This window comes from Heloderma suspectum, chromosome 4 (assembly GCF_057233095.1).
Source record: "Heloderma suspectum isolate Gila_16-S chromosome 4, 16-S_ref, whole genome shotgun sequence".
In the NCBI taxonomy this organism is placed as follows: domain Eukaryota; kingdom Metazoa; phylum Chordata; class Lepidosauria; order Squamata; family Helodermatidae; genus Heloderma; species Heloderma suspectum.
In genome coordinates, this window is record NC_139461.1 from 240,571,027 (window position 1) to 240,591,291 (window position 20,265).

Here is a 20,265-nt window from a genome sequence, read left to right on the forward strand (position 1 = left end):
GTAAGATTCTTTATAGCCAGAGCTATAAAACCCAGGACCTAGAACTGTAGTGTAAAATATTTCTTTATGCCAAGAGCAGAGGGTGAGAAGTACACTGTCCTAGTGGGGGAGCTGACACACCTTTGTTATTTTCCACTTGGAATTCCTGTTGCAATTTGTCCACATAAACCAATAATTCTTAACAGGCACTCAGCCCTGATGGAAGTAGGCTTTGTTTTTGTTCTTTCACAATTGGCTCAGCTCCCTTTGGAAACCAAGTTAAACCAATCCAGAAAACGAAAAGAAAAATCCATGTAGAAAAGGGATACCTTGCATGGGATTTTGCTACCTGTGAATTCGCATTGAAGATAAAGTGTCAGAAACCATCTGTCAGCACAAAGAGGGCTGATGGGGGGATGCTTCAGGTTCAACCCTTTGTTAGAAAAACCAAATGGATATGGAAGCTTCAGGCTCCGAGCAAATGAACTGAGTTGAGGCCTGATTTCCATTGATGGCGTAGGACCTTAAGTTATGCTTGCTTGCTTGCTTTCTCTCTCTCTCCCTCCCTCCCTCCCTCCCCCCCTCCGTGGTCTGTTTTAATAATAATCTTAGTAGGAGGCTGCCAAGGTGTGGTGCTGCTTATTCTTTCTCTCTGTGCCCACAGTGGGTGGCACAGGGTCTGGGTGCCAAGTAGAATTGTTCTTTTGCTGACCATAGCTTCTCTCTCACACGCACACACACAAAGCTTTTTTCTTAACTTTCATCTCACTGACATGACGCTTACTGCTCTGAGAGAGCCCTCTTTGCTGCCCTGCTCCACTGTGAGCTGTACTGGAAACCGAGAACATCTCCAGTTGGGGAGTTTCTAGATGAGCCTTTTATTGTGAAATCGCACCGCCCCCATTCATGGAATTTGGGGAGGGTTCCATATAATGTTGTCTTCTATTTTTAACCCTCCCATGTTTTTCTAGCACTTCTTTTGTCTTTTTTTTTCTTAGCACAAATAATCTGTTAAAGGCAGAAAAGCTGCATAATGCCTTTTGGCTGGTAATGCTTGGATTCATCCATCTGCAAGCACCCTTAGTCTGTGGATATTATTCCTCATCCAGAATGCTGAGCTCAGGAGACTGCTGGAAACTGAGCCCCGGACATCAGTCCTATGGCACATACAGCGGAACACACCCTTTTAACTGCAGATTACTTAAATCTAGAATAATTACCACCCTGGATCAGGACGCACAAATCCCTAAACTGGATTAGAATCCCCACCTCCACTCATAAGCATTCTATTGTTCTCTCATCATCCTCACTGTGAGTAGAACAGGAAGACTACCATTTGTTAAGGAAGGATACCTAATCTGCATTACCTTGAGTGTCAGTCCCTAGTCGAGTGTGTTCAGTGTCCATGCTTTTCCCATGGGTTTAAGAAGAGCCATGCATGATCACACTAAAGGTCCATCTAGTCCAGCATTCTATTCCCACAATGGCCAAACAGCTGCCCACAAGAAACTCACAAGTAAGACATGAGTGCAACAGCACCCTCCTGCCCATGTTCCCCAGCAACTGGTGTACATAGGCATACCGCCTCTGATACCGGAGGTAGCATGTAGCCATCAGGACTAGTAGCCACTGATAGCTTTATCCTCCAGGAATTTATCTAACCCCCTTTTAAAGCCATCTAAGTTGGTGGCCATCACAACATCTTGTGCTTGTCCTGGGCTGTTTCCAGTCCTTGAGTTCCAGGGCATATTGGGCCCTGTTCCAGTGTAAAATGAAGGAAACAGCAATGAAAATGGATCTGACTTTGTATGGCAGGAATGGGGATCATGTGTCCCTCCAGATGTTGAGGGACTGCAGCTCCCATCAGCCCTAGCCAGCACAGCCAATGGTGAGGGATGATGGGAGTTGACGTCCAACAACATCTAGAGGGGCCACATGTTCCCCATTTCTATTGTATGGTGTACATTGCACACTTGGATCTCTCCAGTAGCCCCTTGGCACAATTCAGGATTCACAGTGGAGATCTTTTAAAATCTTAATATGCAAAGCTTGCAATCATACCAGATTCCCAAGTTTGCTTCTGTACAGATTTACTGTATCATCAGATCATGGAAGGAGCTGTTCTTTCCAGACTTACCTTAGTCTTCACCATGGGTTTCACTAAAATAATCCTGCTTCCTGCACTCACATTTGAAGCAATGTTATGCTGCTGTCTGGATGTGTCTTCACAATATTTCCAAGTGCAGAATGGGGGTGGGGAGGGGGAGGGGGATGGGCTGACATACAGCTGGCAGATTTTTTCACACTAGATATGTGCAGTGCTTACACAGCAAGTGTGCAGAATTCAGGTGACATGCTCCAAATTAGCACAGTATTTCACGGGAATTCAAACATCTTTTCCTCAGCTAACACTGTGAGTGGGGGAATAGCATTTTTCCAGCACTCAGACTACACATTGTTAAGAAAATCCTGCATGGTGCCGGTAACATCACTGATGCAGCACAAGACAAGCATCCCTCTTCTTATGCCAGCACCATTTTGTGTGTTTTTATAACTTATTTTTCCATTTTTAAACGTCTAGAGGTGGAACACTAAACCACAGGGAGCATTCTTGTGCTCCTGCCTCCTCCAGAGGATCTGAGCCTCAGCCAGACTGCCCCTTTTCCCCCCTTGCCTCACTATTTTGAGAACTGTTTTCTTTCTTTTATCTGTAGGCTGTGTATGCCTTCCCCCACTCCCCTGTACCAACGCTTTTAGCCTGCAATCTTTTTCTAAAAAAAGGTAAACACATTTCTTTCCCCCACATAAGCAGTGCTCCCCCACATGTAGCAAAGCACATATGTATGTTGCACAAACCACACACGGTTGGGAGGACATGCTTCTGTTTAAGCCCCCAGTTTAGCTCATGATGACTGTGCACACTACTTGAATATATTCAGAATATAATTAGAAAAAAGGAGGCCATCCACACTCATTATCTGAGTTCATCTACTAAGATGTCCATGAAAGTAGCCTTTGGTTGAATGAGTTGGCGCTGAGGATGGGGGGTGGTGATGGGGCCTTGGAAGCACCCCTCCCCACCAAGAGTACTCTGCCTCTCTCATGGCTTTTTTTTATTATTATATTTATATCCCACCTGTTTCGTCTTGTGAGGAAGTAAAAGTGGCTTACTGTCAGGGTGGAAACTGAGTCGATAGAACCCCAGAGCAGTTCTGATTCTGAGGAGGAACAGCAATCCATGGGAGAGGAGCCCACTCATCCCTCACAGGCACAGCAGCTGGCAGAGATTCCTTCTGCCAGCATTCCTGAGATAGATAGTGACCCTGGCAGTGAGAGAGTGCGGGAGGGGGGCTTGCTAGACGCTCAACACAGACACAGGGAGTGACGAGTGATGGAGGGCACAGAAAGGAGGCGTAGCGCCCGTTTGGCGCGCAAGCAACGGTTGCGTCTCGTGGACCCAAGGGAAAGAGGGAAGCTCTCTCCCTAGCCCGTAAGTTCAGGGTCTGCAAGTGATTCTCCTTCAAACGGGGACCAACTGCCTACCCGGAGCATAGGCTACTCTGCTGTTCATTGCTTAGTCGCTGGTGATTAGCATCTGAAAGAGTCATTAAGCTGTAAAAGGATTAAAGCCTTGAAAAGAATCCTTTCGTCTATGTCTTGAGTTGGCTATTGGAGTAGACTGAAAGAGGCCGCTAGGGCGCTCCTGACACTTACATAGTCCTCCTCTCCATCTTATTCTCACAACAACCCTGTGAGGTAGCTTAGGCTGAGTGTCAGTCACCCAGTGAGCTTCATGACTGAGTGGGGACTAGATCTCCCAAGCCCCAGTCCAACAGTCCAGCCACTACACCATGCTGGTGTAGTGACTTTGGATTCTACGAAGCTGCCTTATACTGAGTCAGACCCTTGGTCCACCTAACCCAGTATTGTCAACACTGACTGGCAGCAGCTCTCCAGACTTTCAGGCAGGTATTTCCCCAGCCCTGCCTGGAGATGTTGGGGTTTGAACCTGGGACATTCTGCATGCAAAGCAGGTGCTCTACCAGTGAGCTATGGCCCTCTCCAAAAGTGATTCTATCACTTTGGTCCTCATGTATTCCCTTTGAGATGTTGGGTCTGCATCCTTGCATCCTTGCTGAGGAATCACTCAGAAACTGCACACTTTCAAACAACGTGTGTCTTCTCCTCCACAGGATCCTCTGAGCACATTGGAGAGAGACCTGGCCCTGCAGCTGCAGTTTGCCGAAGCTGCACGGTGTCTCTCCCGGGAAGAGAATCTCACCAAGCAGGTTCGGAAGCACCGGAAAAGTGCCGTGCTGAAGGAGGAAAAGAAGCTGAAGGAGTTGGAGCAAGCCCTCAATGAGTACCGCCTAGCAGCCAGGCATTTGTCGCAGCTCAGGGCCAGTGCTCCAGCCTTAGAAGGTGAGCTGGATCTGCCTAGAGACTGAGCTCCCTATTGGTCAAATGGCTGGCTGAATGACTGTGAAGTATCTCACAGAAGTGCAGCACCTTAAGAGGAAGGTCTGAGAAAGTGGGTCCATTTTGCCTAGGAAAAGAAAGCCGAGGCTGATAATGAAATATATAAAGGGCAGGATGGCGAGATTGTTCTATGTGACCATTGTAGAGTAGGACAAAATTAAAACAGCTGTAAACTGAATTAGTAAATATCAGGAAGTGTTTCCAGAGGGGGCAGCTGTGTTAGTCCATTGCAACAAAAAGAACCAAGAGTCTCGTGGCACCTTAAAGATTAATATACTGCTTATGGCCCACAAAAGCATATGCCATAATACATTTGCAAGTCTTTAAGGTGCCATAAGATTCTTTGTTGTTATCAGGAAGTGGTTTTTGTAACTATAAGAGTTGTCAGTAAATGAGACAGAGGGTAGGATTAAGTACCTGTCCCTGGATATGAGAAGAAGTAGGTCAGATGAACTTTTGACAGGCGTGGTTTAGTTGGAATTCTTCCCAGTTCAAGGCAGGAAGCTGACCTTTTATGGCTTTTTCCTGTCTCGATAATCTACAAACTGCAATTTTCTGTAAGCATTTGCCAAAGACCTCAAGAAAGAACTGGGAGAGCCAGCTGGAGGAGGAAGCATGTAAAAACCTGCAGTGAATGATGCAAAGACCTGTAGCATGAGATTAACCCTTGGGAAGGCTTAGATAGATTGCTCTGGATCCTTTCTCAGTCCAAATCAGTTGCTTTTATACAGGCTGCAATCCTATGCACACATACTAGGAAGTAAGTTCCATTGAATACAGTGGGACTTACTTGCAAATAAAGTAAATGCACATAGGATTGTGGTGTTAGGCTCAATTCCTCCCCCCTGCCCCAACCAAAAGCTCTTGCATGCATCTGGTTTTAGTTGAGATATTCCACAAGGAAATGACTGAATTACGGATATATCTACTGGTGTGGGTGGATGGTTCAGTGCTTTTTACACAAGAATGCAAGACTTTGCACATGAGAAGTCGCTGCTTTGTTCATGTACTGCACCACTTGCCTGAGGTATCACAAATCTGAAACATAGGAAGCTGTTTTATATTGACCTGGTTTTCACGACATGACAGCCCATGGGTTAAACAACGGACTATGGGTTAAAGAGCCCATGGGCTGTCGGGGACAAGTGGGAGTGAGAGAGAGAGTGCTGCCTCCCAGTCCTATGCACCCACCACATCCGCTTTTACTCAGCAACCCACACGCGGCTCCTTCGTAGGTTGCTGAGCATGTCAGCTGAACCTGGACTGCTGGGTTATTTAGGGGCTAAACAACCCAGTGGTTAACTTGGTTAACTGCTCAGCAAACTATGCAGGAGCTGCGCATGGGCTGCTGGTTAAAATTGGAAGTGGCAGGCAGCGGCACCCGCTCTCTCCTGCTCATCGTGATAGCCCATGGATTGTTTAACCCACAGACTTTTGTGTCATGGGAACTGTCCCACCAAGCCAGACCATTGGTCCATCTAGCTCAGTATTGGTGACACTGAACTGGTAGCAGCTCTCCAGGTTTTTCGGCAGGATTCCTTCCTAGCCCTACCTAGAGATGCCAGGAATTCAACCTGGGACCTTTTGCGCACAAAGCATGTGCCCTACGACTAGGGATGCATGAAACCCCCAACATCCGGTCCAGGAGGGTCCGTCGCAGGGGAAATCTGGCCTTCTTGGGGCTCAGCGGATTTCCCTGGAGCCCCTGGCACATCCTCCAGATTTTGTGCAGTCTTTTTTCTCTTTAAACAGGGCAAGATATGCCAATTGCAGCCAAAGTTAGTGTATCTTGGGCAAATTACAGCTGTAATTAGCACACTTTATGCCATTTGTGGCCATAGAGTGCTTTGTTATATGTAAATTGCAGGCTTAGAGTATTTTATGCCATTTGTGGCTGTAAAGTGCTTGAAAGGAAAGGTTCCTCCTGTGCAGACTATAGCGGGGTGGTTTGCCATTGCCTTCCTCAGTCATGACTACCTTTCCCCCAGCAAGCTGGGTACTCATTTTACCGACCTCAGAAGGATGGAAGGCTGAGTCGACCTGAGCCGGCTACCCGAGACCCAGCTTCTGCTGGGATCGAACTCAGGTCATGGGGAGAGTTTTGGTTGCAATATTGCCGCCTACCACTCTGCACCACACGAGGGTCTATTGTAAAGTGCTTAGTTATACGTAAATTATGGCTGCAATTTATGTATAAGCACTTTACAGCTGCAAGTGGCATAAAATACGCTAATTACGGCCATAATTTGCCCAAGAGACCCTACTAGTGGCCACAGTTGGTATATCTTGCCCTGTTTAAAGAGAAAAAAAGCCACACGAAATCTGGAGGACATTCCAGCAGGGAGAGCCAGCGTGCTGCGGGCTCTGCAGGCTGGATTCCCAGGAAACTGACTGCATTCAGGTCCATGGTGGATTTCGCCAGCATCCCTCTCTGTCACTGAGCTACAGCCCTTCTGCCAATGTTGAGAGACAGAGGTCCCTGCAAATTGTGCAGGAGGTCCCTGCTGCTGAATGAGGTCTCCTGCACACCTCCAGTTCCAGGATTACCCTTGGTGGACAGTAAAATACTGCCAGACACACTCCAACAGAGAGTTAAGCAGGCTTAAGCCCTTTGAAGTCAAATAGCCTAAGAGCACTTAACTCTGAGCGGGATTACAGCCAAGACGTATCATCTGTCCTACATCTGAAGAGTGAAAGGAATTTTTTAAAATATGAATTCATAATAAAGTATTTTGGTGTTGTGGGAAGAAGCTGCCAAAAATGCAAATCCAAATCCCTCAGATTACTATTAATTCTCTGTATCAGGGAATATTTCTTTGAGGAGTGTAAGTGTGCATACATGAATGCAATGCCTTGAATGATGTGGTTTGAAGCTCTGGGAATTAGCTCAGTACTAATAAGAGGGAAGCTTTTATTTTCCCGTCTGAGATGCTGAGTGGGATTTACGAGTGCATATTTCTAGGGAGTGTCAGAGGGTTCCAAGAACTGCTTGAAAATCTGTACTCATTTAGATAGAACTCATTTAATGCAATGGAGGCTGGTGGGTCCGATGTCAGCGGGGTGGTGAACCTGCTCTGGGTTTCAGTCAGAACTCTAAAGGAGCTATCCAAGGTGCAAAGCCGCTCCTGAATATGCAGATCACTGCCCTGCTGACATTGCAGCCACCAGCCTCCATTGCATTAAATGAGGTCTGTGATGGCTGGCCCTCCTCATTCCTTCTATTTCCAAAGTTTGGAAATAGCCATTGTTCATGGGCCATTGCTTATGTAGCCGCTCACGCACAAGAGGCAGGCTTGGGGGAACCCCACAGTTTTCAGAAGTATGCAAAAGCTTTAGGGAAAAAAGAAACCCTTTGGGCCCTGACACACACACACACACACACACACACACACAAATCAGCCCAATGGGGAGTGAGTATTCTCAGTGGCCATGGGATGTTGCCTGACTGGGGGAAGGGGGGGAAACAGGAGGGGGAAGGGGGAATGGAAGGGAGTGCCTGGCATCCTGAACAGCAGCACTCTACACTGCAACGTTTTGTCAGTGCCTATTCTTGTTTCTTCCCTAGGGCTCTGTGCCTCTGATGAGAGCTCCCTGTCTGATGCTGCTCTGATAGAAGAAGGTAAATTAGATAACCACGCTCTCGGTGCTGTTATCACTTTATGCTTGTGCTTTTCCATCAGACTTGAGGATGACCGTAGGGCAGTGGATTCAGCCTTTCCTAATGTAGGGCCTTATTTCTCAGGCTGGGATAGCCTTGAACCCTCAGCATCATCCATGACACCCTTCCAGCTTAATCAATTATAGTTAATTTTGCTCCTTTCCCTGAAGGACAGCATCCTGTGAACACCTTTTGCAACACCATGAAACAATGGCAGATTCCCTGGCTATAGAATAGAATCCAAGTCTATATTTCATTGTTCCAAATGAATGGTGTGCCTGTATGTTTTTCCTAAGGGGTCAAATGGGGAGCAGGATTTACTGGTGGGAAAGGGGGTGGGGGTGGAGTGTTAACCCCAGTCCTCCAGTCCCAATGCAATTTGGATTTTTTTTAATTCATGGTTTTAAAATACATTTGAAGATATGAGCTATCTGATCACAGCTCTCCATCATCTTGTGACATTTGGCTCTAATTCATACCACATGATTAAGAATTTGGCCATGGCGCCCAGTCAAGCTGAAAGGCAGGGCTTTTTTTAAATGGCTCACCAACACCTTGTCAGGTTTGGTCTGTTTCACATCACACGATTAAGAATTTGACCACAGCATCTAGGCAAGCTTGAAGGCAGGGAAGGGAGTTAGTCAACCAGTCTTACCTAAATTAACAAAATATTTGGGAAGGCGGTTCAAGTACAAAGGTGCCTGACATGTGTGGGGGGGGTTATGCCCGTGGAAATCTGCTAAATTCCACATCCTGCTTTGGTTTGTTCTAGAGATGGTAAGAGCGCTCAGGTGCAGCAAGTGATTCGGTTTTGAATGCAGTCATGAAACTAAAACAGCGGCTGCTGTAATTCTTCCTTTTCTTTGAAGAACCCCAGGCACTGGACATGCATCTTCCATCAAAGCTCCCCGCTTCAGCCCACCTCCAGTCCCCGCACAGTTCTTCAGCTCCGCCTCCCCATCCTGCCTTGCTCGAAGGACAGACCCACTACCAAGCCGCCAGCGTGGAGTGCTCGCCCATCCAGAACAGCCCCTGGAAAGAGACCAGTCTGGATAAACCCTATGAGAAGCCTAAGAAGTCCTTCGATCCCAGCAGCGTGCCAAGGTCAAGACCACTCACTAGGCCCGTCTACTCTCACCTTTGTCTTAGGGTATTTCCGTCTGATCCCAAAGACTAGCTTGAGGATGGCTGATGTAAAATGCAGCCTGCATGCAGGCAGTATGAAAGCCAGTGGGGTGCTGTGCAGCTGTTGACAGTGAGGTGCAAACTGGTTTAGCATGCAATCCTATGCAATCCCATGCATGTTTAGACAGAAAAAAAGACCTACGACTCCCGGTGTTCACCAGCTAGCATAGCTGGCTGGGGAATGCTCGGAGTCGTAGGACTTTTTTTCTGTCTAACATGCATAGGATCACACCTTTAAAGTCACTGGCTCAAATCTCAACTCATGCATGAATTCTTTGCATTAGCCCCCACCCAATCTGTACCTTACAGGTGTGTTGTAAGGTTACCTTACTCTACACTTTACAGGAGTGCCGTGAGGTTTATTGAGCTAAAGTATGTGCCAGGCTTTCAGCGCTTAGGGAAAGTGCTACAGAAATACTATGTTTTCTTACCCAGGGTTAGAAATTGAGCTTTTACTTCACTGATTACCAATCTTTGAGGATTCATTTGTTTCCAAGGCTTTGTCTATAGGGAAACATAATCTGGGTTAACTCATTCATAAATGAAGCATTGTTGGGTGGCTAGTTTTGATTTGCAAGAGGAGGCAGTTGGTTGCTTCCTGGCTAAATCAGAGCATACACATTGGGAAGAATCAAAGAGAAGCACTCACCGCTCAAGACCACTTCCTGTGCCTCTTTGGTCAGATCCAATTCAAGTGTTCTGTTCAGTGAACACTTGCACGCATGACACTAAAGCACCTTGGAGTGTGTTCTGCTATTTTTATGCCAGTGTGAATGTTAATATGGGAAAGAAAATAGAAGGTGGACATTTTAAATCTGAAGGACTGTCTAGTCTCGTAGGAGCCAGTCCTCATGTTAAAGTGACATACTGAGACCCTTCTCCAGGTTCCCCTGCCTTTAGAAGTCAGATGAGTGGAGAATGAAGAAAGGGCCTTTTCAGTGGTGGCATCCTGTCTGTGGAATGCTCTCCCCAAAGAATCTTCCTGGCACCTACACTTACGTCTTTTGGGTGGCAAGTAAATACTTTTTTTATTTACCCAAACCTTTTAAAATCTTACTTGAATTGGTTTTACACCTACTGCTATGTTTCTTCTTTTTAATACTCTGCCATTTTTAACTGGGCTTTTCCTGTTGTGTTATTGTTTTGCTGCTTTATTTTGATCATTTTATATTTTTGTAAGCCACCCTGAGAGCAGTAACACTGAAAGATTGGATATAAATGTTCTACAAAATAAAATGGAATGTACATTCCAGCCAATGTAGGCTTCACAATTGCATTACAAAATGCGTGAAGAAAGCACTTTAGTGTCATGTGTGAAAAATAGTCATTGAGAACCACTGACCAATAATCCAGTCAACTAAACCAGAACAGCTGTCTTTGTGGTTGAGTCTTGCATTCTTTCATTTTACTCATTTGTTTGTCTCGTAGGGGTGGTGGGAAAGGGGGGATTTTGCACCCCCTTACATTTGCTTTCAGGGAAATGTGATAGCAACTGGAAAGCCAGTGGAATAGGCTGTTTCTTACTTGTCATTTCATTGTGTTTTATTACAGTACTTCAGGTGTGGTGTCCCAACCTGTGCCCAGCCCTACCACTCAGAGGATTGTTGAGACTTCTTCATGCCATTTTGTTCCTGCTAGGAAGCTGGAAGTAAGGAGACAGGCTGGTTCCGGTGCTCCACCGACACCGGAGTTCCTAGGAAGGAGAGGACAATCTCAACTCATAAGGTACTGTATGGGCTTAGGGTAAATTGATGTATTCATGTGGGTGGCCTTGCCCTCTTGTTGCCTAACTTGGCTTTGGATTTTTAAACACAAACAGACACTGTGGCATGATGTTGCAGCACAAGGCTGGGTGCATATTGTGTTTCTGTGATCATATTTCACAAATGCAACATTTTATATAGGGCACAAAATCCCTATAGGGCACCTTGAGAACCCCCCCCCCCCCAGTTTAATCTTCTTAATTTTATGGATGAATTTGTTAGTCAACAACATAAGGAATTAACAGCTTATATGTTGGCTGCAGCAAGAGTATTGTATGCAAAAAAGACAAGAGGCCAAATAACACCTTCTAGGGAGGAGTGGTTGGAGAAAATATGGGATTTTGCTATTATGGCAAAATTAACGTATTAGAACTGCAGAAAAAAATTTGTAAAAAAAAAATTGGACATCTTTTATTAATTTTTGTAGATGTAAAGCAATATATCCAAAAATTCAGTTTTGTTTTTCAATAACTTGATCTAGTGATTTATAAAATTAAAGGATATATAAAGAAGAGAAATTGTTTATTTGTAACTTTGGATTTTGCACAAGAATGCATATATAAGTGAGTGTGAAAATGTACATACCTTATTCAAGCAATTCAGAGAAGGGATGCTTTATTATTGATGTATATGGTATGTACTGTAATATGTATTGTATTACTCTTATTATATAGTGGGAAAAATATTCAGGGTGTTTGTACTAGCAGAACAAACAACAATACCACCCCCCACGCCACCACAACAATACAAAAAAAAGTTTCTAGTTGTCAGGGCTGTGAAGATGCCCTTGAAAGGGAGAGGGCAACACACGGAGAAATGTCATAAGATAAATATGAAAAATAAAGAAAGATAAATAGAATAAACATTTATTCCAAACAGAATAAATGATACAGAATAAGCGTGTGTGTGTGTGTGTGTGTTTGTATACATACACACACACACACACAAGTCGCATTCATTTTTTTCTTTTTGAAGAATTTGGGTTACTAGTGCAGAACTGACTGAGGTGGGAGGGAACTGCAGAATACACACAGCCCGGAAATATGATTGAAAGGCAAGAAGGACAAAACCCTGAGCACAAAATGTGTCTTCTTAAGCTCATAGACCCAGCTGTATGAAAAATATGGACAGCCCACTAGAGGAGGGTAGAGCTAGAGACCTGGTTCCCATGTTACAACAACCCAGAGTACAGGTTGAGTATGAGTTGTTGTTGACTTGTGGGTTGTCATTACATGCAGACCCTACACTATGGTTTAAATATAGGTTGTTAACCATGAACAACCCAGAATTCACAACCCAGCAACCACCCATGGTATTCGCTTCCTTGATTGTTCGTGCTAAACAACCCATAGTTAAAACATAGGGTTCGGATGTAAAAACAACCCACGATTCAACAACCCATACTCTGGCTCGTCATTACATGTGGACCAGGCCATAGTGTAGAGGAGATTAGGGTATGATTTGTATATTGAGGGAGTGTGGAGATGGTGGGAGAAAAATAAAAGAAAATGAGAACACAGCAGGAAGACTGCCCTCCTTTGGAGACACGACATGCAACCCACCAGCCTGGATACAGCCACCTGCTGCCTGCTGCTTGAAGACATACTCTGGCCTCTATTTCAGTATCCTCAGGTACGCAGCAGTCATGGTCTGTCAAGCCTGTGGTGGGCCACTGTTCACAGCTGCTGGCCTCTGTTTGGCCTGGTTGGTCACAAGTTGCACAAGCCAGTTTTAGTGGCTAAGGACAGACTAGAATAGGATGAGTGCCAGGATTCCAGGGGGAATATGAACTCCTCCTTATTGGTGCTCCCAATTAAAAAAACCTCTGGATCACTGCTTAACAGGGGAAATCATTGACTTTTTCCTCAATTCACTTACAACTTGTCAGTGACACTATTTCAGCCTTCCCCAACTTGGTACCCTCCAGATATGGTGGACCAAAACTCCCAGCACTGCTGGCTGGGGGATTATGGGAGTTGTAGTCCAACACATCTGGAGGGTGACAGATTGGGGAAGGCTGCACTATTTTAATCTACTTCTAACCCTACACATGAAACTTTTGCACGATTAGGTATTTATTTTTACCCAGCCTTGTATATGCAAATGCCAGTTATATATCCATTAACTGGGTAAGTTGATTGTTGTGCTTCTATTCACACAGCCTGCTAGATTTTGCTTGAGCAGGTGTTGGCCTATTGACTCCAAATGGAGGCTGTGGGCTTCGTCACACAAGGCTAAAAATCCTGCAATTTACTGGGGCTTCTGCTTCTGGAATCTTCGTGGGATTAGAGGGTCCTTCCATGTGGTTTTTTTAAACGTGGGATTAGATTGGGTCCTTCCATGTGGTTTTTTTTAAAAAAACCCTAAACTTCTATGTGTTTCATTACAAAGCCACTAGGTGGCACTAGGTGGTTGTTTTATTTGCAATAAAAGCGACTTTAAACAGTATGTTGTTGTTCAGTCGTCGTGTCCGACTCTTCGTGACCCCATGGACCATAGCACGCCAGGCCTTCCTGTCCTGCGCTCTCTCCCGGAGCGTGCTCAAGTTCATATTCATTGCATCGGTGATGCTATCTAGCCATCTCATCCTCTGCCGTCCCCTTCTCCTTTTGCCTTCAGTCTTTCCCAGCATCAGGGTCTTTTCCAGAGAGTTTTCTCTTCGCATTAGGTGGCCAAAATATTTCAGCTTCAGCTTCAGTATCTGTCCTTCCAATGAGCAGTCAGGGTTGATTTCCTTTAGGATTGACTGATTTGACCTCCTTGCAGTCCAGGGGACTCGTAAGAGTCTTCTCCAGCACCACAGTTCGAAAGCATCAATTCTTCGGCGCTCAGCCTTCCTTATAGTCCAGCTCTCACAGCCATACATTACTACTGGGAAAACCATAGCTTTGATTATACGAACCTTTGTCGGCAAGGTGATGTCTCTGCTTCTTACTATGCTGTCTAGGTTTGCCATAGCTTTCCTCCCAAGGAGCAAGCGTCTTTTAATTTCATGGCTACAGTCACCATCTGCGGTGATCTTGGAACCCAAGAAAGTAAAATCTGTCACTGCTTCCATTTCTTCCCCTTCTATATGCCAGGAAGTGATAGGGCCAGATACCATGATCTTAGTTTTTTTAATGTTGAGTTTCAAACCAGCTTTTGCACTCTCCTCTTTCACCCTCAACAAGAGGCTCTTTAGATCCTCTTCGCTTTCTGCCATTAGGGTGGTATCGTCTGCATATCGGAGGTTGTTGATAATTCTCCCAGCAATCTTAACTCCGATCTCTGATTCATCCAACCCGGCATTTCTCATGATGTACTCTGCATATAAGTTAAATAAGACTTATTTAGTCTTATAAAGACTTATGCAAGACTTATGCAGAGTCTTGTGCAAGACATATGCAGCCTTGTCGTACTCCTTTCCCAATTTTGAACCACTCGGTTGTTCCATGTCTGGTTCTTACTGTTGCTTTTTGACCCTCGTACAGGTTTCTCAGGAGACAGGTAAGGTGGTCTGGTACTCCCATCACTTTCAGAATTTGCCACAGTTTGTTGTGATCCATGCAATCAAAGGCATTAGCGTAGTCAATGAAGCAGAAATAGACATTTTTCTGGAATTCTCTTGCTTTCTCCATGATGCAGCGAATCTTGGCAATTTGATCTCTAGTTCTTCTGCCTCTTTGAAACCCAGCTTGTACTTCTGGTAGTTCTCGGTTCACATACTGCTGAAGCCTAGCTTGTAGGATTTTGAGCATCACCTTGCTGGCATGTGAAATGAGCGCAATTGTGCAGTAGTTTGAACACTCTTTGGCATTGCCCTTCTTTGGAATTGGAATGTAAACTGACCTTTTCCAGTCTTGCGGCCACTGTTGAGTGTTCCAAATTTGTTGGCATATTGAATGCAGCACTTTAACAGCATCATCTTTTAGGATTTTAAATAGCTCAGCTGGAATACTGTCATCTCTGCTAGCTTTGTTGTTACTAATGCTTCCTAAGGCCCACTTGACTTCACTCTCTAGGATGTCCGGCTCAAGTTCAGTGACCGCACTATCATGGCTATCAAGGACATTCAGATCTTTCCTGTATAGTTCTTCTGTGTATTCTTTCCACCTCTTCTTAATCTCATCTGCTTCTGTTAGGTCCCTGCCTTCTTTGTTCTTTATTATGCCCGTCTTTGCACAAAACGTTCCCTTGAGATCTCCGATTTTCTTGAATTTCTTTCCCATTCTGTTGTTTTCCTCGATTTCTTTGCATTGTTCATTTAAGAAGGCCTTCTTGTCTCTCCTTGCTATTCTCTGGAACTCTGCATTCAGTTGGATATATCTTCCCCTTTCTCCCTTGCTTTTTGCTTCCCTTCTTTCCTCAGCTACTTGTAAAGCCGCATCAGACAGCCACTTGGCTTTCTTGCATTTCTTTTTCTTTGGGATGAATTTCGTTGCTGCCTCCTGAACAATGTTACGGACCTCCGTCCATAGTTCCTCAGGCACTCTGTCTATCAGGTCTAATCCCTGAAATCTATTCCTCACCTCCACTGTATATTCATAAGGGATATGATTTAGGTCATACCTGAATGGTTTAGTGGTTTTCCCTACGTTCTTCAATTTCAGCCGAAATTTTGCAAGAAGCAGCTCATGATCTGAGCCACAGTCAGCTCCAGGTCTTGTTTTTACTGACTGTATGGAGCTTCTCCATCTTTGGCTGCAAAGGACATAATCAATCTGATTTCGATATTGACCATCTGGTGACGTCCATGTGTAGAGTCATCTCTTGTGCTGTTGGAAAAGAGTGTTTGCTATGATCAGCGTGTTCTCTTGGCAAAACTCGATTAGCTTTTGTCCTGCTTCATTTTGTACACCAAGGCCATGCCTGCCTGTTATCCCAGTGATTTCTTGACTTCCTACTTTAGCATTCCAATCCCCTATGATGAAGAGGACATCTTTTTTTGGTGTTCGTTCTAGAAGGTGTTGTAGGTCTTCATAGAACCGATCAACCTCAGCTTCTTCAGCCTCAGTGGTTGGGGCATAGACTTGAATTACTGTGATGTTGAATGGTTTGCCTTGGATTCGTACTGAGATCATTCTATCATTTTTAAGATTGTACCCCAGTACTGCTTTTCCCACCCTTTTGTTGACTATGAGTGCTACTCCATTTCTTCTAAGGGATTCTTGCCCACAATAGTAGATATGATGGTCACCTGAATTAAATTCGCCCATGCCTGTCCATTTTAGTTCGCTGATTCCCAAGATGTCGATGTTCAATCTTGCCATCTCATGTTTGACCACCTCCAGCTTACCTTGATTCATTGATCTGACATTCCAGGTTCCTAAACAATATTGTTCTTTACAGCATCGGATTTTCTTTTCACCATCAGACACATCCACAGCTGAGTGTCCTTTTGGGTTTGGCCCAGCCGCTTCACTCTTTCTGGCGCTACTTGGAAATACCCTCTGCTCTTCCCCAGTAGCATATTGGACACCTTCCGACCTGAGGGGCTCATCTTCCGGCGTCATCTCTTTTAGCCTTGTGATACGTTCCATGGGGTTTTCTTGGCAAGAATACTGGAGTGGGTTGCCATTTCCTTCTCCAGTGGACCACATTTTGTCAGAACTCTCTGCCATGACCTGTCCGTCTTGGGTGGCCCTGCACGGCATAGCTTATGGCTTCACTGAGTTACGCAAGCCCCTTCGCCACAACAACGCAGTGATCCATGAAGGGGTTAAACAGTATACCCTCATTTATATGGACTCCATGGTGGGAGGAAGGAAAATACTGGACTTTTGTAGTCATAGAAAACAATGCAATAGAGCTCACAAAGAGTGGGAGGTTCCCTGGAGGAGAGCTGCATCATGTACAGGACCCGCAAACTTCTGTGAGTAAGCAATCTCCATAGCAGGATAAAAGCCCCATGGGAAGGAGCCCTGTGTGATATGTGTCCAGAAGAAAAAGCTTTTGTTTCAAACTAAAGCAGAACCCCAACATTTCTTTTAAATGCAACTCTGGCAAATTGGGCACCAAATGGAAGTACTGGTCGTACCAAAGTAGCAAGAGGAGTGGGCAGCATTACATTCACTGGAAGGTCTGAAATCCATGCTCCAATCCTCTTAGCTGGTTCTCTTAAGCCAGGGGTGGGCAGAAAACTGATCTCAAGATGTTTTGGACTTCAGCTCCTAGAACTGGCCATGCTAGCAGGGGCTATTGGGAGCTGAAGTCCAAAGCATCTGGAGAGCTACCTTCTGCCCACTCCTGTCTTAAGCTAAATAGGATTTGGGGAAGATGGTGTCACGTTTCTACTGTCTTGCATGAGAGAATGAGAGCTCCTGGCATTTTGGAGTCTTAACTAGATTCTTCTGGCCCCCAGGGTGTGTTCATCCCGGGAAGGTTTGGAGTCCCGTGGAAGAAGCGCATTGCCAAGGCGACGCCCCACCTACTACACTGTCACAGTCCCTGAGTACTGCTTCTCTGCACCCAAGTCCAACCCAGTCATCAAACCCACCTTTCACTCTGCTTCAGAAGACAGCAACTCAGATGTCTCCAGCATCTCCTATACTACATCTGCTGGCAGCAGCAGCCCTGACATCTCCTTCCTGAAGCCAGTGCCCTCAACGCCCATGGAGGAGACCTTGCAGCTGTTCCAGAGCCAGGTCTGCAAGGGACATGAAGCAGAATACCACTGCCAGAGTCCTCAGAAGCTGCTGTCGCCTCCAGCCTTCTTCTGCACCACGGAGTATGTGCCTGACAGCCACCTGCCTATGGGGAGGGAGCTCTGCCACAGTCGGCCACCTTTTCTATCTGGCAGCTCTGCCCACTTTGCCTACAAGGAAGAGGCAGTGCCGGTTAGATTCCATAGGCCAGTTGTTTCCCACAGCAGGGTGGTGCGTACGCCCTCCCTGAAGGACTGTCCCCCGATGGGCCCCCGAGCCCTCTCCAAGTCAGTGGTGACAGAAGAACTCAAATCGTGGCATGAACGGACCCGACTGCGCAATGCACGGCCACATTCACTGGACAGGCAGGGGGCTTTCCGCATGCGCAGCGGGCCAGGCAGAGAGCTGCACTCGGCCTGTTCCATGGGGCAGCAAATCCAGGTAAGGATTCAGGACAGCAGCCTTTGGGAGGGGGGAGCCAGCGTCATCATCACTGTCCCTGCATTGCCCCAGAGCTCCTATACAAAGCCAGCCTCGCCCAGCCAAGAGAACAGGCTAACGTGCGAATGCCAGATATATTTACCTTTGCCTGGATGAGCCTTTCACCAGAAACACATGAGTATGTGAACCTCTTAAAAGACCTTATGGACTTATAGCAGGGGTGCAGAACCTCAGGTCCAGGACCCAAATCCAGCCCTCGAGGGTTCCCGGATGGCCACGCCCCCTTCCCTGGGCCCACCCGCGTTCCCCCAGCCCCTGCTCAGTTGGTCTTGTGCACTTCCCCATTCTAAAAGACTGAAATGCCTCTTCTAAGACTTAGTTACTGGCAGGAAGAGCTCTCAGCTAAAGTATGCTGGTGTTTTTTTTATTTTGTCCCCGCCCCTTTTGCCTGTGGCCCCACCCACCCCTGGAATACAGCCCCTGAGGGCCTCTCCAAACTGGAATGCAGCCCTCAGGCTGAAAGGGGTTCTGCACTCCTGGCTTATAGTATCTGGATGTGTTTTCCCATCAGCCATGGCTGCTTAAAATCCTCCCTTCCAAGTTCCAGAAGCATCTTTACATTGAAAACTGTTTGGGGTATTCCAAATTACGCATGAATAGGAGACTTGTGGATCAGTCTATGTGAGTTTCCTGATGCCTGTGGTAAAGAGGAAACTTATCTATGTCCTCAATAGATATTAAATATTGTCCACTTTCCTTCTCCTGAACCCCTTCCTGTTCATGCCAGTGAAGTCCAACAGTCCTTCAGCTTGTTAAGTCCTTGGTTCTATTATATATGGGAGATGTTTATGCTGTTGCTGGTGCTCCTCTTTTGTTCTGAGGGTTGGTTACAAGGCCATTGCATTCTGGGAACTTTGTACAGTGTTTAAACTACCCAAGTTCCTTGGGAAATACAGTCGGTGAGAGGAGTTCTGCATCCTGTTTTTGGCTTTGAGGATTATGTCCCCTAGATGTGTGAAACTGTTGCACAGTGGAGCCCAGCTCACTTTATTTCTTGGGCATCTCCCTTGCCTGCAGCACAAGGCAGAGGCCCACAGCATGCAAGCAAGAAGGGTTGGACTCAATGGCGTTGTAGGCCCCTTCCAACCCTACTATTCTATGATTCTATAAGAGCTTGTCTTGAGATCCCTCCCATCATTGCTCACTTGCAACCATCTAGAAGCAGAACTGTGAAATTTTGAATGGGCAACTCTCTATTGCTCTAGAAAGTATCTGCATGAGCGAAAGAGGCAGTCCCTTCAACTGCTCACTGCATCTGTTTCTCTGCCTAATTCACTTTCAATTGAATACAGAAGCCACCCAACAATGGTACATCAGATAAATCCTTGGTGATGCCATGAACAAAGTCCAGCTGCTAAAAATCCATTGCTGAGGTACATGTGTATTGTTAGGTGGCTCGGCAAGGTGGACCTTGGAACTCAGAGTTCCAGGTACAAGATTACAAAATGTCCAAAGAAGCCAGAGCAAAGTACATGGTCTCTGCTCCCCATTTATAAAAGAGAGAAAAGGGAACGTCCTTTCCTAACCACAGAGGAGCTATAAGGATAATCTTGTATGAGCATTAGATGAAGTGGACTCTAGTCTATACAGGTTTATGCCATTGCTGAGACTTTAAGGTGCTGCAAGACTCTTGGCTGCTTTTGCTGCAACAGACTAACACAGTTACCATTCTGGAACTTGTACGGGCTGAAATTCTAACTTCAGAGGTGCTAGGCCTTTGGGTGTGCACATAAATAGCGGGTAGAAACTCTAGAGGCTTCAGCTCATTGTGAAGTATCTCAGATACCAGCCAATAGCTCTTCAGGGTTGTTGCTGTTGTTGTTATACATCTGTGAGTGCCAATCTAGTAATAAGAAGCTGCCATGCGGACTTAACCCACTGGCCCATGTAGTCTACTAGCTTCTACTCTGACAGTCTCTCTCCAAGATCTCTGGCAAAGGCCTTTCCTTACCTCGCTAGGATGCGAGATCTTTTAACTGGAGGCGACTAGCTCTGCCCTTCTACATGTGCTGAGTTATGGCCCCTCCATGTGGTTGTGGCAAGATCTAAATGTCTGCTTGCCTCCAGGGACTCTGCT

The 20,265-nt window shown here is 45.8% G+C and overlaps 1 protein-coding gene across 2 annotated transcripts in view; it reads left to right on the plus strand.

The window, feature by feature from the left end:
• Window positions 1-20,265, plus strand: part of INAVA (innate immunity activator) — a 46,050-nt gene that overhangs the window by 20,910 nt on the left and 4,875 nt on the right. For both annotated transcript variants that reach the window (XM_084852904.1, XM_084852903.1), the window contains exons 5-9: window positions 4,173-4,401; window positions 8,024-8,077; window positions 8,986-9,220; window positions 10,853-11,026; window positions 17,405-18,128. In XM_084852904.1, the coding sequence (XP_084709030.1) occupies window positions 4,173-4,401; window positions 8,024-8,077; window positions 8,986-9,220; window positions 10,853-11,026; window positions 17,405-18,128 (1,416 nt within the window). The remainder of the gene's footprint in view (window positions 1-4,172; window positions 4,402-8,023; window positions 8,078-8,985; window positions 9,221-10,852; window positions 11,027-17,404; window positions 18,129-20,265) is intronic.